The sequence below is a fragment of the Euprymna scolopes genome, chromosome 2, assembly GCF_053919585.1.
Source record: "Euprymna scolopes isolate OS-2025 chromosome 2, ASM5391958v1, whole genome shotgun sequence".
NCBI classification, from domain to species: Eukaryota; Metazoa; Mollusca; class Cephalopoda; order Sepiida; family Sepiolidae; genus Euprymna; species Euprymna scolopes.
Window position 1 is genome coordinate 138,333,108 of NC_136483.1, and position 18,026 is coordinate 138,351,133.

Here is an 18,026-nt window from a genome sequence, read left to right on the forward strand (position 1 = left end):
ACAAAATAATAGCAAATAAAAACAATTACAAATTAATAGCAAATAAAAACAATTACAAAATAATAGCAAATAAAAACAATTACAAATTAATAGCAAATAAAAAACAATTACAAATTAATAGCAAATAAAAAACAATTACAAATTAATAGTAAATAAAAAACAATTACAAATTAATAGCAAATAAAAAACAATTACAAATTAATAGCAAATAAAAACAATTACAAATTAATAGTAAATAAAAAGCAATTACAAAATAATAGCAAATAAAAACAATTACAAATAGCAAATAAAAACAATTACAAAATAATAGCAAATAAAAACAATTACAAATTAATAGTAAATAAAAAGCAATTACAAATTAATAGTAAATAAAAAACAATTACAAATTAATAGCAAATAAAAAACAATTACAAATTAATAGCAAATAAAAACAATTACAAATAGCAAATAAAAACAATTACAAATTAATAGTAAATAAAAAGCAATTACAAAATAATAGCAAATAAAAACAATTACAAATAGCAAATAAAAACAATTACAAAATAATAGCAAATAAAAAACAATTACAAATTAATAGTAAATAAAAAGCAATTACAAAATAATAGCAAATAAAAACAATTACAAATAGCAAATAAAAACAATTACAAAATAATAGCAAATAAAAACAATTACAAATTAATAGAAAATAAAAAACAATTACAAAATAATAGCAAATAAAAACAATTACAAATTAATAGCAAATAAAAACAATTACAAATTAATAGCAAATAAAAAACAATTACAAATTAATAGCAAATAAAAAACAATTACAAATTAATAGCAAATAAAAACAATTACAAATTAATAGTAAATAAAAAACAATTACAAATTAATAGCAAATAAAAAACAATTACAAATTAATAGCAAATAAAAACAATTTCAAATTAATTGCAAATAAAAACAATTACAAATTAATAGCAAATAAAAAACAATTACAAATTAATAGCAAATAAAAGCAATTACAAATTAATAGTAAATAAAAAACAATTTCAAATTAATAGCAAATAAAAAACAATTACAAATTAATAGCAAATAAAAACAATTACAAATTAATAGCAAATAAAAAACAATTACAAATTAATAGCAAATAAAAAACAATTACAAATTAATAGTAAATAAAAAACAATTACAAATTAATAGCAAATAAAAACAATTACAAATTAATAGCAAATAAAAACAATTACAAATTAATAGCAAATAAAAAACAATTACAAATTAATAGTAAATAAAAAACAATTTCAAATTAATAGCAAATAAAAAACAATTACAAATTAATAGCAAATAAAAAACAATTACAAATTAATAGCAAATAAAAAACAATTACAAATTAATAGCAAATAAAAAACAATTACAAATTAATAGCAAATAAAAACAAGTTCAAATTAATAGCAAATAAAAAACAATTACAAATTAATAGCAAATAAAAACAATTACAAATTAATAGCAAATAAAAAACAATTACAAATTAATAGAAAATAAAAAACAATTACAAATTAATAGCAAATAAAAACAATTACAAATTAATAGCAAATAAAAAACAATTACAAATTAATAGCAAATAAAAAACAATTACAAATTAATAGCAAATAAAAAACAATTACAAATTAATAGCAAATAAAAACAATTACAAATTAATAGCAAATAAAAAAATAATTACAAACGACTAAATTGAAAACTTCTTTCCCATTAACATACAGCAATTCTGAAATTTTTGCAATCCAAATTTTATCCTGAAAATCAACAGGTGTGCAAATTGTATGAAGCTTTAAAGTATTCACGTTTATATTCAACCTTTTCTTCTTTCTTTAGTCATTTATGGTAGTTGCTACGATTCTTCAGCGAAATCCAGAATTACGTTTCCCACAGGCAGTAAATATGGACAAAGTAAGTAAAATTCTTTTTTCTTTAAAGTATATTTTATTCATGATATAAAACAGATTTATTGCTAATTGTAACAAACCGACATTGCCTGAGATGCAGTGAAGTTATTTTAGTTAATTCGTATTTGTTTGCACATTTTTAAAACTTGTACAGAAAAATAAATAAAATTTTAGTTGTAAGGGATTTTCTATTTATATTCTTTAATTTAAAATATGAGTTGTTTCCTTTAAAAATGTATTTTTATTTTTTTTATTTTGGTCATAACTGAAAAGTTTTTTTCCTATTACCAGTTCTTTGGTGGGAACCATAGTAAAGTATATTATTTTATTTCTAATAACATGGTACAACAATAACAAATGAAAAATGGCAAGATAACTTTATATATTAGATTTATGTGTTTGTTATTCCTCTCATACTGCTTTGTGTCAATTATTTTTCCCTGCATTTTTTCTCTTGATGATATTTTCTATCTGCTTATATTCCCTAACACCTCTCCCCACGTTTCTAAGTCATCTAGCATTTTAACCTCTTAACCCCTCTAGACAGCTTCTATTCTTAAATCTCAGTATATCTGAACTCAAAATTACCTACTAATAATGAGACGATTCTAATATTTTTCTTGATTCCGATACAATTACTGATTCCATATTAAATTCCTGATTCTGATTCTGATTCTAAATCTCGAAATATTTAACTACAAAGTTGTTATTTTTTCCTAATCATCATAAGAACTAATGCTAGATGTGCATATATTTTCTCAAATGTAGAAACACAATTGTGAGGAGGGTGATTTACCAATTTTAGTTTTACTGGTAATGCAAAATCAATAAATATTCATAATTTATTATTACTGTTAGTTAGCAATGAAAAATTTTATTTTAAACAAAATCAAGTATAATTAAAAGAATCGTTTTTAGCATCAGAAAATAGACACCATTTTTTCTGATTCTGATACTCCAAAAAGTTCCGATTTTTCCAATTACTCGTCTCAAAATTACTTGTTAATCAAAACTATCTGATTTACCCATCGCAATCTATTACATTTTTTTAAACGATCTTGTCAATTCAATCTTTTTTTCTTTTAACTTTTATTCATACCAAAGAAGGCATATTATCAGTAAAGAGACAACTGTGATAGGGGCCAGATAAGAGTAACCTTGGTGGGGAGTTGTGCAGCAACATATCTGTTTACATTGCATTTAAATTTTTGCATAATGATATGGTCAGGGGAAGCAATGAACAGGAAAATATTTTCAAAGGCAAGCAGTCCAACATCTCGGGAACTCTACAATGAAGGAGGGGGGGGGTTGCTGCTAGTCAGCATCTACCTTATTTTTACATACCCGCATCCAAATATTGCTACAAACTTAGTTTTTAAAAGAAAAAAAAAATTTTTTAATTAATATTTTTTTTTCTCCAGATTTTGGATGAAGCTTACTCGCAGTTCAAAGAAGATGTATTGAGGGAGGGCAACGTGGAGAAGGACAAAGTGACAATGCACATGTTTATCAGTACACAAGCAAGTGTGAGACAAGGCACGACGAGTTACATTGCTAAGTCGGTCCTCAAGCAAGTTCTGGAAGGAGATCTGAAAACATCGATGGATGATTTGTGCTGCATTGCATAAAGAAACAAATCATATCATTTTGGTGGTAATTGTCCAGAATAGAGTCCCAATTTTTTAATGTAAAGGGAGATAACTATACTTTAAAAGTAACAGTATTTCTTGTAAAAAAAATAAAGTGAACATTGGGACCCTGTGCTAGACAAGTGCCTATTTTTTATTTTTGGTGTTTTTTTTTTTTTGTTTGTTTTTTTTTTTGTTTTTGTTTTTTTTTTTGTTATTCCTGAAGTTCAAAATTTACTAACTGTATATACCTTGCATTGCTCAGAAGTCTTTTCATTTTTTTCTTCTTTTTTTTTTTGTTGCTAACTTTGCCATTTATTTTTTTGGCCAATTTTTTTTTTTTTTAATAGGATCTTGAAAATTGAATTTAATTATTATGGTATACTTTAATCATTAAGTTATGAATTGAACCAAATTATTAGAAAATTGTAATTAATTTTGTTGAAGTAATGTTTTAATTTCTATTTATATAATGATTATATTAGAGTCACAAATTTTTTGGTGCTTGTCCAAAATTCCTCCTATATTAAAAAACAAAAATAAAGAACAATGTGCATGATGTATGTACCAATGATGGAAAGAAAATATCGTACACCAAAAATCACGAAAATTCAAGTTTTATTTTTGTACAAAAAAAAATTTATTTTAAAGCAAATTTGATTTTTCAACGTACTCCCTGCTCATGTTAAGAATGGCTTTCTAAAATTTTACAAGTTTGAATTATCTGGGACTAACTCTTGTTCCTTGAACCAGTTTTCAAAATGTTGTCGAAAGACTTTCGGAGCGACCGTCTTTCAACAGTCATAAAATTTGATTTTCTTATTTAAAAATAAAATTACTTGATAAATTTATGTAATTTTTGGAATACAGTATTTTTTTCTGTTATGGGTATATACATCAAACTTTAAAAATTTAATTTTTTTTTTTTCCATTTAGGGGAAATTCTAAACAAGCACTGTGTTTTTTATGTGCGGTAGATAAGATTACTAATTAAAAAATAATAGTTATCGCTTATAAATTTTTTTAAAAATTGGAGCCTATTTTACTTTTTCCCTTTTAACCATTTTTTTGTCTTTTATCAAATCATTTATTTGAATTAAAAAGAAAATAGGATTTTCCAAATTAAATTTAATTATTATCATATCGTTTAGTCATTAAAGTATTAATTGAACCAAATTGTTAGAAAACTATAACTAATTCTCTGAAGGTAACATTTTAATCTCCATTTATAAAATTATTGAATGTAAATAGCTTCTGTTGTATTCGACAGCTTAAATGCATCCAAATTCCTTTCAAATTTTGGAAGGTCACCGAGTAACTCATTTTTTTTTTTTTTTTTTTTTTTTTCAACTATTACCAAAAGATTAAAATGGCAGGTTTGTTTACGAAGAAACCAAAGTGCATTCTGATGCATTTAATTTTTTAAATTATTTTTTCAAATAGGACTTTAAAATTTTATTTTATTGTACACTATTGTTTTTGATTGATAATAAATAAATAAGAAATAAAGATTTAATGAGCAATTATCAAAGCTGAAATAAGAAACACACACACACACACACACAAATTTGTCTTATAATTTTACTAGCAGACCCACTAACCAGCATTGCCCGGTGGAAGCCCCCGCCCTACACACAACCCAACCCCACCCCACTCCACCCCTGCACAAAAAAATAAACTACGGTTGTCAATAAACTGCAAGTACTGTTTGAAGCAAATAAGGAATGCGTAAATCCATATGCAATAATAAAATTAGGAAAATTGGTCCGTTAGAATAATACGAGAAAGTATAAACAGAATTTTAAGAAGTCAGGGATTGTCACTGTATAGAAATATCCAATTTTAATGACTGTTAGAATAGACACCACAAACCTACCCTTGGAATAGACCCCCCCCCCCCAACATCCCCATACATATCTTAATATCTCTAGAAGCATGTGTCTGCACAAAATTTGAATGAGATTTTTGTAGTCAGGATAGACGAAAACCTTTTAAAAATCGTCATTGTAATGAAAAATGTGGAGGTGTATGTAATGTAAGCATTTACTCCTCACCCTATAAAAAAAATAAAATTTTAACGTTTTGTGCATGTAAGAGGAATGTAAATGTAAACCGTACTAATAAGTCAAAGACAGAAATGAGCAAAGGTGAACATGTTTTGCTGCTTGTGCTCTTTTGCCTCCATACTTTAAATCAGGTTAAATTTAAGCTTCACAATATCTTTTTTTTATTATTAAATTGTTAGGTGGAAGCACAGAATAGTAATCTAACACCCTTCCCTCCCCGTGTTTAATATGGCTTTCAAAATAATAACAATATTATTTCAGCACGGTGGCAAAAGTGCACAAGTACCCATGTTTAATTTTTTTCATGGAATGATTTTATTTGAGGGGGTGTAGGCAATACTGCTATGTCGGTATTTTGAATATGTTTACAATTGTCAACCATTGCTGTGTTTACATACTTTTGAGAGTTCTTGCCGTGCAAGCATAGATGGAGAATAGTCTATGTATAAATTATTTTTTGTGTGCATGTTAGTTCCATGTAATAAGGCTATCAGTAGGTAACTGTATGTTTATGAGCGGTTAATAGTTTATATTTTCTTATTAGCACTTGCTAGTGTCTCCTGTTGATGGCAACGGAATCGTAGTTAATGGATGTAAAAAAATCCGACCATCTTGTAAAGTTTTTACCTATAAATGTTTGTTGCATTAGTTAAGGTTAGCAGTATGTTTCTTAGTGATTAATAATAATAATGTTGTTATTTTTAGCGTTAGTGTCTCATGTGGAGGGTGAAGCCATGTCTGTATTGTTTTAGAAGTGTTTGTTTATGAAGGAATTTGTTTCATTCTGGAATATAAGAATGCCCAGTTTCAGCCAATTGTAAATGAGGGATCATTATTAGGGAGAAGTTATTAGTTTTGATGAGGAAATTGGAAAGAATAAGGTAAGTCTTGTATGTAATTATCCAGTTAAGGATGGTCTAATCTCATTGTAGTAGAAAATGCATAATCGGACCCAGTGAATATTGGTAGCAGTGTTAGGACTAAATATATAGAAAGAAAAGTAGGGACTCTTTCCTCTTGTAATGTTGTAATTCTCCACAGATGGAACATAGCATTTTAATGCCTGAATGTGGCTGTAATAGTGGTCAGAAGTTATATATAATAATAGCTAATAGGCTAGATGTATTAAATTTGTATGCGGCATCTGGTGTTGCAAACGTACAATACTTTGGTACAGAGGGGAATTTATGCATTCAAATTATTATATAAGAGATTAATACAGAGATGAATGTTTCCTTTTCTTTACCAAAAATGTGGCTACTTTATTTATTTATTTTTTTTTTTGTTCTTGTTCTTTTTTTAAAATGTATCAATCTAATTTTGAAACAAGTAAACCTAAGAGGTCTTTCCTTTTCGATAAACTGGGTTTATTCAAAAATATGTTCTCCACCATAGACATGTCTGATATTTCTCTCATTGTACCTCTTTTTTCACTCTGTTTTGTGTATCATTTTCTTTTTAAATAATTTTGTTATATTGTCAGATAACAATTGTCTAATATTTTTGTAACGTCTATATAATTTCTGGTCGCTTTTTGTTAAACGCGCGCGAAATTATATACACGCTGTTTGTTCAAATGACAGCAGACAAACAATGACATAAACAACTTACCTTTATTTACAAAATTGACAGACAGCGATAAAGTGACAAAATGGTCGGTATGGAGGTGTTGGTACAGTGCGGAGCCTGGGTGGTGCAGAAATGTCTTCACTGCTTGGTTCTCTCTTTTGATCTTTTGATTTTTGTATTGTTCTTGTATTGACATTCTCAAATTGGAATGTCTGTTGTTTTATTGTTTTCTGCTTTTAGCAGTTCCAATTCAGGTTAAAATGTTGGACGTCCGATTATTTCCATTTTTAGGTCATTTTCCATGACCCCCAACTCTTTGATCGGAATATAGGTTGATTCCATCGCTCAGCAATCAGCGATCCTCTGACATTGTATGTGTGCACCTATATTCAATATATTTTGCCATTGCTCATCACCTATACAACAGTTTTTGATTTGGTTCACGTCTGCCTTGAGATTGTTAATTGATTTTTTTTTTCTTTCATTTCATAGAAATGAAACTATTTTATCAAATTTATTCAATTTGCTTATTTATATATTTTTCTTTTCTTTATCAAAACAATTGGCACATGTTCAGAATTCCTTCCTTATGAAAAAACAAAAGTAAAGAAAAATCTATATAATGTACATAATTGTGACGGAAATAAAGCATCATACACCAAAAATCACATAAATTGATCAAGTAGTTTTATTTTTATAAAGAAAATCATTTTTAAGCAAATTTGAGTTTTTTTTAATGCGCCCTCTACTCATGTTAAGAATAGCTTTCTAAAATTTTGCAAGTTTTAATTATTTGGAGTTATTTTCCTTGGTCCTTCAGACTGTTTTTTTTTTTTTAATTACATCATGAGGTGGACCTTCCATGTTTAGCTTTAAAATATGATTTTCTTATTTAAAAGTAAAACTACTTAATTCTTGTGATTACAATATTTTTATTCTGTCATGGATATGTATGGTATACAGATTTTCTTTATTTGTTTTTTAATAAAATTTATTTTATTACAATAATAGTATTCTAAATTCAATAATGCTATTCTAATAATAAAATTCTAATAAGAATCCAAACATATTATCTATTATTTAGGATTAATAACTTCAAACCACTTTTGTATATAACGTGTATAATGTACTTATATTATTATTAGCATTTTTCAGTCTTAGAAGACTAAGTTGTTGCACTCGCCACAAGTAATTATAAAAGGTAAACCCATGCAATAGACCCTTCCCCTTCTCTCCATGTTACTGGAATGGTCTATCCAAAAGGCAAGTGCCAATACAACTGGTTCTAATGCTTTTGCAAGAGTTGCCAGAACAGTGTTGTATACACATTTAGATTGTCTTGGAAATATGCACATCAGGTTATCCTCTGACTTTCTTATTAGTTAATATGAATATAAAGCAACAAAGATTTGATACCAGAGTTTTCCTTCTCACAGATCGTTCTAAGGTTGCGCATTCTGGTGTATATATCTCAACACAATTAATTCCTGCATTACTTCCCCTGTTTTCTAGACGATGATAGCTGATTTGGCGTCCCTGATGAAACATCTTCCAACAGATATTTTAACTGAAGGAATTCATCACATTCTTAGATGAATTATTAGTATTATTATTGCTAGTAGTAGTAATAATAATAGTATTTGTATTATTATTTTGACATAAAAATGATTTTAAGTAGTAATTTTTTGCATAAGAATGATTCATTTTTATAAAAAATGTTTAATTACTTTTATTATTATTATTATTAGTAGTAGTAGTCGTAGTAGCAGCAGCATTTGTATTATTATCATAAGTAGTATTTTTGGCATAAGAATGATACTTTCTTTTAATACAAAATGTTCAATTACTTTTAAGAATGTGTTACATAAAAAAAAGATGTTCCAAAACACATTTTCATTGAATGAATTTATAGTTAGTATTATTAAACTTTCTTCGACAATATGATATAGTGGCTTAGTACTTATGTATTATAATGCATAAGTTGTTATGATAATTCAATTATTAAATAAATTATTTTAAGTTTTAAGTATTATTGTGATTAATATTATTGTTTTTATTTGTTATTATTTGATCTATAAAACGGGCAAACTATTACTGTCCTTGTCACCAATTAATCTGAAAATCTTACGCGTTCTTTACTCATCACAGATAAAATTGTTGAAGACGTTTTACCTGTAGCCGACCTGTGTTTTGTAGAGTACTGTATCATAGACATTCTATTACAAACAAGTGATAGTTAACTTTCTTTTTTATGTGAAACATTCGTAAAAGTAAATAAACATATTTTTTACAGAAAAGTGTCATTGTTACACCAAACTATTTATAATAATAATACAAACTAGCAGGAGCTGTGGAAATTCCACAGGGGATGGGTTCATATGTAATATATTGATGTTGGCATTCCGTAGATATTCAGCATAAATGGAGACACTCTGATATTGTAGCTATTTTGTTAAAACTGCAAAAGTATTTATCCAAGCTAGCAGGGACACCCGGCATAACCAAGTCATAAAATATGCTTAAATATGATATTTTACTTCTTGCAGATTTTATATATATTATTATAGAGTTAATGTTATGTGTTATAAAGTTGCAATTTCAAAAATAAAAAATATACCTATATGGCTTGGGTTCATCAGCTTGAATCGAAACTGAATCCCAAACTTATGAATATATATATATATATATATATATATATATATATATATATATGAATGACTTTAGTTCCTTCAGCTATAATCGAAACCAAAACTTATGAAGCATTTTTTATAAAATTATTTATTAAAAACATAGATTACTAAGGTGCCATCAGCTAAAATCAAAACCGAAACCAAGACTTATGAGGAATTCTTGATAAAATTATTTTTTTAAAATAGATTATTGGGATGCCATCAGCCATAATCGAAACCAGAACCAAAATTATGAAGAATTCTTAGTAAAATTATTTATAAAAAAAATTAAATGACTTGAGTGCCATCAGGTATAATCAAAACCAAAACATATGAAGAATTCTTGGTAAAAATATTTATTACAAAAAATGGAAGTACATAACAATTAAACGACCCGAATGTGAGCGTGACACAGAAAATAACACACACACTATCATATTAATATATAGATACTACTGCTACTACTACTAACAATAATACGTATGTGATAAATTCCTTCAGTTAAAATATCTGTTGGAAGATGTTTCGCCGGGGACACCAAATCAGCTATCACCGTCTAGAAAATAGGGGAAATAATGCAAGAATAAAATGTCTCTATATATATATGCCGGAATGCCCGAGATTATTATAGCCAAGAGATGGCAATGGGAACAGGTTACCACTTCTATAAACTGCTCCTCACGGTGCATGGCTACAACAGCCTCTAACAACTAAGTCCAGCTCCTAGCCTACTTGTGTGGCTTGGATATAAACTTGGTTGAACTGCTACTTCTTGTAGTAGAGGAGGTGAATACAGATTACCTGGTACTGGAAAAGCAGTTCTTTTTGAGGAGATCTGGGTCATCAGTCTGGGAAGGCAGCTCATATTCGTATATGTATACTAGGGGAATACACGTCCCTGGGCAGATGCTATGTTTATATGAATGTTTATTCACTGTATTTATTTGTTTTTGTTAAACAGACAACAAATAATCTTTATTGGCTGCAATATCAGTCATGTCATCCATCACATGCAGGCTGACCGAGCAACACAACCAGCTTCACAAAACGTTGTGTCTATTTAAAGTTTTTCAATCGTCTGATGAAACAATACTGTCCATCATATCTGCCACTTCACCAAATCTGCATGATTCGCAACATTTAAGGATATGTGCTGATGATTAAATATGCATAAAAAAACATCTTTTTTATTAATAAATTACTCAAATTCAAAATCAGTCTAGAATGATGGATTCATATATATTATGTATACTCAGCACTAATTTTGCATACAAAAAATATAAAAACACCATTATTGACAGACAGACATTTTTTTTAAATACATATGATGATATTTACTACTTGTTGTTTGACACATGCCAGTATGTAAAATGTAAAACAGACATTAAACAAAATACGATGATGATGATCATCATCATATATTTAAATTTGGGAAAAATACTACTGTACATAAATCAACCATACAACTGCAGAAAACTAAATATTAGCTGAAATGTAATATAAATATAAAAATTGATGACAATAATCCAAAGAAAAATAATGTATATAAAAATAACTCATCATTCTCCTCTCCCCCCCCAAATAGTAATTAGTTTCACAGTAAAATGAATAAATGATAAAATTATTTACTAATTTTAATTTATTTTATTTTTCATTTATAATTACTAGAATGAATCGTATAAATTACATTATATTATTATTTGCATTTTATTTGTGTCTGAATTATCTTTCTTTTTTATCATTAACTTTTTAATAACTAGTTGTTCCTAACCAAGTTGTTCCTAGTGGTGTATTTACCTACAATTATCTTTTGTTTTATTTTTTTAAACTAGGCTATTTTTTTCTCTAAAATATTTTCTTCTTCTTCTTCTTCCAATCAAAGGGCAGTAAATCTGTATGGACGAATAGAGAATTAAATCCCTTCTTGAAGATGGTGATCATCTAAAAATAATTCTGATCTGGACAAAATATTTTCTAGAAGAAATTAAATCAAGTTACATTTTATTGTTCTAACAACATATAGTGCAATGATGCACAAGAAACATTGATAAACCAGGATCAAATATTGATTTTGTAGGAAGAAAGCTATCGATGACAAAGAAATGATTAAGAGACTGACTTCATTTTATATATTATAAATATCTTTCCCTGCATGCCATATTTAATGGAAAAGAGGTTAAAGCCATGCCTCTCTTAATATTTTATATTTCTCCTATGTAGATTTTTTTTTTTTTTTTTTTTTTTGTAGCATAACAATTTTTAAAAATGACGTTTTTATTTTAAGCATAAATATTAACAAATGAGAAAGTTTAAAATGATTTATTTAAAAGTAAATAAAAAATTTAATATTCTTATTTTTATGATTAGGCTTTTATATTTTTTTAATATCCAAAGTTTGAGAAACCATGAAAAATAAATTCACAAGACACTCAGCATCCAAATAGTGACCATGGTTTTATGTGGATGTAGTTTATACAATGCTGTGGTGTAGTGGTTACAGTAATTGACTGTGGACTTGGCGTGCCAGGTTCAAATTCTCTTGGGGGCTATTGTATCACTTTCACAAAGAAACATATGAATCCATGTATCCTCACTCCAACTATGGGCTAAATAGTAGGGTAGACTAGACCCTCAAGGCTTTGGCTGTGCACCTAATCTAGAAAAAAAAAACTATGAAATCACACCACTCTTTCTCTGCTTATCTGGGCCATGCCACTGCACTGTTAATTCAAAAGAAAGTGTAGTTGGGGATTGTACAAATAGACTATTCTTTTATTAAGTCCCCCACTTACCAAGGCCAAAATCTACTCGAGGATAAAGGTTAATAGGATTGCAGCTAGATGATGAAGAATATTATGAGAGAATTGAAAATGATGAACGGAATGGGCAAAATTTGATTCCTTATGAGGATGGTTTATCATAGGTATTTGTTGATATTATTAAAATTTCAACTATATTGTAATCTGCAGAGAAGCGGTCTCATGATGGAAAGTTATTGTTAAAAAGCTCAGTTCATGGAAATTCCATTTGGTTTTAAGTACACAAAGGAAGAAAGAAAAGTTCTTTGCAGTGGTGGTAGCTAGGTGAGTTCTTGCTATGAAAGTTTTACACGAAAAGCGAAAATTAGAGCTCAGTCAAGCATCTAGCATAGAAATAGCAACAGAGTAGAGAAAGACTATCAACTAGTCATTCCCCTTATGCTAAGCCTAATCCTCCATCACTAGATTGTGAAGTCAATTTTGTAGTCTGTCAAGACAAGAAAGCATACTCTGAACAGCACCTCCCCAGATGTGGCAGTAGTGCTCCAAGGGGTATCCATTATCTCATGAGAGAAAAGGGGATGTTGGAGTTTATACAGATGCATGCACACACCACCCTTAACGATATTCTTTAAAGTGAAATAAAAATTGCTTGTTATGGAAATGCACTTAGATTGTTAGAGGTCATTGTTAGTCCATTAAATTGTTACAATTTTAAATATTTATTTATTTTTTTAAAACTTATGTTCACTCTGAACAAAGCACAATGCTAGTAAGATGTAAACTGCTATTGTGAATTGGGGCATTCTAAGTTGGGAGTTGTGCAGCGAGATGCTTGTTCACATTACATTTAAAGTTTTGCATGTTTGTACAATCAAGAAAGCAGGAAGGGAATTCCAAAGGTTAGCAGTTCACAGAAAGAATCTCTTAATGTAGAAAACCCTGTCATTATCAACAGTAAAGGGGTGGGATCTTGATGGCTGATGGATCGACCGGGTGTATTTACCCGTACCATTTCTTCCTTAATTCGTATAGCTGGACTGTATACTACTTCTGTCGTGATTCCATGGAAACTCATTATTCAACAATTTCTTGTATAGTTGTATTTCCAAACATCCCACCTAAAGATAAAATCTGTCCATTCCATGGTTAGCTAAATTTGATCTTGTCATGGACATGTTGGTTGCAAATACAATTTTTAAGAAAAGAGAAAGCTGTTTTATTACATATGCATTTGGAAGAGAAAAGATTCAAGTGGAGTATCTGTTTTTAAGGTAAAAACGACAGGAAGCACTTGAATGATGTTCAAGAAATTGGGACAGCAGATACCAATTATTTGTGATTTAAAAAAACAGGTGGTTTTTGAACAAGCAGATTTTAGATGACATTTGTTTTATTTATTTAAAGAATATTTACTACTTATGCAGAATATGGACCACAGTATATTCTCGTCAGGTTACATAAACCACCATAAGGTACAAAAAAAATAAACACCTATGTGTTATTATTTATTTATTTTTTTTTACTCACAAAAACACTAGTCAATTTTAAGGTGCCGAATGAAAATTTTGTAGGTTTTTTCTTTTTTCTTTTACCAAAATCAATTGCCAATGTTTAAAATATTAGCAAGCAGTTAAAAATTAAGAACACAAAAGCATGATCATAATTAAACCCAGTCATTGTATTGTAATTTCAATTTAAAAAAAAAAAAATGGTGCTTGTGCAGTTTACAGACCATGTTAAAATAATAATGTTATTTAGAAAGCCATTTTTAACATGTGGAAGGGTTTGTTTTTTTTAACTATTTTGCATAACAATTTAATAAAGAAAAGATTCCATAAAAATTGAATTTAATTGGAAAATCCTGTCTAAAAAAAAAATAGCATGGTTCATAAACTGTTCAAGCACCAAAAATATTGGGGGTTTTTTCTCATGAAGATAATATGATGCAAAACGATTTCATTGGCTAAGCGTTTTGGCAACTTGTGGTGGTTCATATAATCCGCCTGGAATATATTGCGATAATGTGGTCTGTTTTTGCATGAGTATCAAATATTTAGCTGACAATGACAATTAAGACATTTTTTTTATATTATTAACCCTGATAAAGATTTTTTATTTCAAGAAAAATATTTGTAAATTAGACGCCAAAATGTAGGCATTTGTGCCATAAGATTAAAGCAGCAGCAAAAACCGTTTTTCAATTTTTTTCTCCTTGATTTTAAACGACTTTTACTAATACATTTTCTGTTTGAGAAATTCCAAGAAAAAAAATATTTCTGTTATTATAAAAGACTTTTTTTCAAAATCTGTGATACTAGATTAAACACCCGTTTTTAATTTTTCTTTTTTTTATCTTTTTCTTTTTTTTACTTATTTATTATGTGATGATGCTTGTTTTATTTCTCTTAACTGAAATAAATATCTACCTGATTTATATAAACTTGGTTTCCGTTTTAATTTTCATTGATTTGAAAACTTTCTTAAACAAAAAAAATATCACTTTGGTCTAAAATAATTCTGTGTTTTTATTGTGATACTATGGAACCCCATCCCCATCCCACAGGTGTTGGGAAGTGATTAAAAACAAAAAAGAGGAAAAACTGTAACAATGGGAGGAAATCATTTATTAACAGAACCAATGTGTAGGAAGTGAGGTTAGTGAAAAGACGATGGAGAGCTGCCGATGTCTTTTGAATTCTCAAGACAGATTCCTCACAGCCAGTGGTCAGTTTTTAAATAGTAATGAGAGTGGCAGAGAAGGTGAGGCTTTTTTTTTTTCTGGTTATCGGTCACTCTGAAACAAAGACAAAATTTTTAAGATTTCCAATTCCCGACTCAATAAATTTAGGAGTTTGCGATAGTTGATGGCAGTTTACAGTTTGGGATGGTTGACATCAGTTTCGTTTTTTTTTTTTCCTTTTTTTTTACATAGGGGTCTCACCACTTATCAAAGCCTGGAGGCCACTCGAGGATAAGGGTTATTGAGTGTACAGTAGTCAATGGGATAATATAGTAATCGTTAGTTGTGGAAATTTGTTAAATTGGATTACTTTAGGGGACGGTTCATCAAGAATTTGTTTACATTGGACTTACAGACAACCAAATTGTAATCAGATGGAAAACAGGCAAACGGAAAAGAGTTCCACAGGCGTGCAGTTCTAAGAAAGAAGCTTTGTTCATGGAATCTACGTTTCGGTTTTGACACAGATAAAGAGTGGGGAAAGTTATTGGCAGTGGTTTCAGCTAGATTAGTGTTTTTCATGAAAGTTTGGCGAGGGGGGACCATAGATTGGAGCTCAGACAAGCACTTGCCATGAAATAAAGCAGAGACAGGCTCGCAACGTCTCTTCTGTGGGAAAGAGATTGCAGGGAAGAGAAAAGGGCATCCCCCACTAAGATACGAAGTCTAGGGACAACAGTTTGTTGCTCGGACCAGATTAAGAGAGTTTTAGGAGGCTGAGATGAGCTGATGTCAGTCAACGACAAAGAAGTGTCAGCAGGCAACTAAAATGTGGACATTAACATTTAGAGGATCGTGTTCCACATTGGTATAACACACACACATACACACCCAGAATACAACTGATATGTGAAAGTCTGTTTTCTTTTATAATTGTAGACCATTATTATCACCCTTGGCAACTACAAATGTGAGAGACAACAACACGGCCAGAACAAGAATGATAAGAGAAAATGTAAAAGAAAACAATGGCACACAATAGTACTGGAGTCGGTGACTGTTGCTGAAGTGGAAACATGTTGCTTTACAATATTATAGAAAAGCAAAAAGAGATAGGACTAAAAAGAAAACCGGATAGAATTAGAAAAGACACAGCTGAAACAAGAAATCCATTGTTGTGTAGGGGGGTACATATTGAAGACAACATTTAACACAGACTCCGAACAGAGGATGATAATGTCATTTATATACTGTTTGCATCATGATGACTGTGTGGTCCCCTCTCTTGGGACGTCAAGCAAGGACCCCTGATCGTCTTCAAAAACTTTGACTCGTGATGTCTGGTTCCCTGAGGCGGTCACATCAGATTCCTGGTATGCTGAAAACGAATAGCAAAGCTCACGCAGGCAAGAAAGGAAAACAGACACGTGAAATTCTATTCTACTAGAGTTGATTTCATAAAAAAAAAAAAATATTTACAGACTTTTTACAGATATTGTTCAGTTCTTAGCAAGTTTTAAAAGTCTCAAATCTTTAGTTTTCGCAGACGGGTAGGAGTAGGGGTGTGGTCAGTCATTGGGAATGGCAAGATTCCATGCAATCTGTGCCCCTTGAAATCAAATTGGAATCTGCTTAATTTACAAACGGGTTAACATAATATAGTGGGGGCGGGGGGGGGGGGAAGTCTCCTAAGCCAATCAAATTACGACACGCAGATGTGGATTGTGTGTGCAGCTCGATTATAGTCGAGAGTTTTGAAATCTAGGGGCCAAAATCAACATTTAATTCCCATGGCCTCAAAGGTCACGTCCCATCATTCAGACAGCCATAGTCTGAAGGATTCTCCAGGTCGACAAGTACAATCGATTATTCTAACATTCTCATATTTTTTGTTGTCTATTTTTCAAATAACAATATATCTCTGATTTTCAAACAATAAAGCAAAATATATCTATATATTTCAATTCAAGTGTTGGGATATCCGCTGTCTCCCGGGATCTATGAAAGTAATCTTAGTATAATTATGCGGTCTTCCTCAGTGAACCTCCTGAATGGGGAGCAAAATGCTCCCTTAGGTCAGTTAGGTCACACTGTGATGATAAATCTTTATCATATTATAATATGGAGCTGAGACATTTATGCAACACTTCTTGTTAACACAGGTAGAGGGGAGATACGCTATTGATGATTGCAGAGGTACATTACTTGGAAGGGGGTTATACAAAGTTCGTTTAAGATAATAGACAAACACATTTACCTTTTCCTTTTGTGGAATGACGGCAGACAAAGACAACAGTTTACAAATATAGATGATTCTTTATTCACACCAGTTGGATGATTGATGATGTCAGGGATTCAAGCCTTTACAACTACATGGTTTCCTCTTCCTCCCCTCTCGCCTCCAAGAGGGCATCAGCTCTCACTAAGTTGCTGTCCGACTCGTGTCTGCTAACTGACTGTCTGTGGCTGTAACTGTCATTATGATTCTCTAACTACGAACCCTGTCTCAATATATTGAGAAACTCCTTTCTTGATGACATCAGAGGCCTGCTGTTCTACATGAAATTTATTCACATGTATTTTACATATTTTTGGCAAACAAAGAATTCCCAATTTTAATTGTTCAATATCTAACCTATTTTTAATCATTATTTTTAAAACTCGTATTGTTCATTCTTTTAACTGACATATTTAATATCCAGTTATTTCTAAAAGAATGAACAATTGACTGCA

At 29.7% G+C, this 18,026-nt stretch overlaps 1 protein-coding gene across 1 annotated transcript in view; it reads left to right on the plus strand.

The window, feature by feature from the left end:
* Positions 1–3,685, plus strand: part of LOC145296266 (phosphorylase b kinase regulatory subunit beta-like) — an 83,576-nt gene extending 79,891 nt beyond the window's left edge. The window contains exons 23-24 of the mRNA XM_080142473.1: positions 1,849–1,923; positions 3,341–3,685. Of these exons, the coding sequence (XP_079998599.1) occupies positions 1,849–1,923; positions 3,341–3,547 (282 nt within the window). The 3' untranslated portion in view covers positions 3,548–3,685. The remainder of the gene's footprint in view (positions 1–1,848; positions 1,924–3,340) is intronic.
* Positions 3,686–18,026: the final 14,341 nt, after the last annotated feature.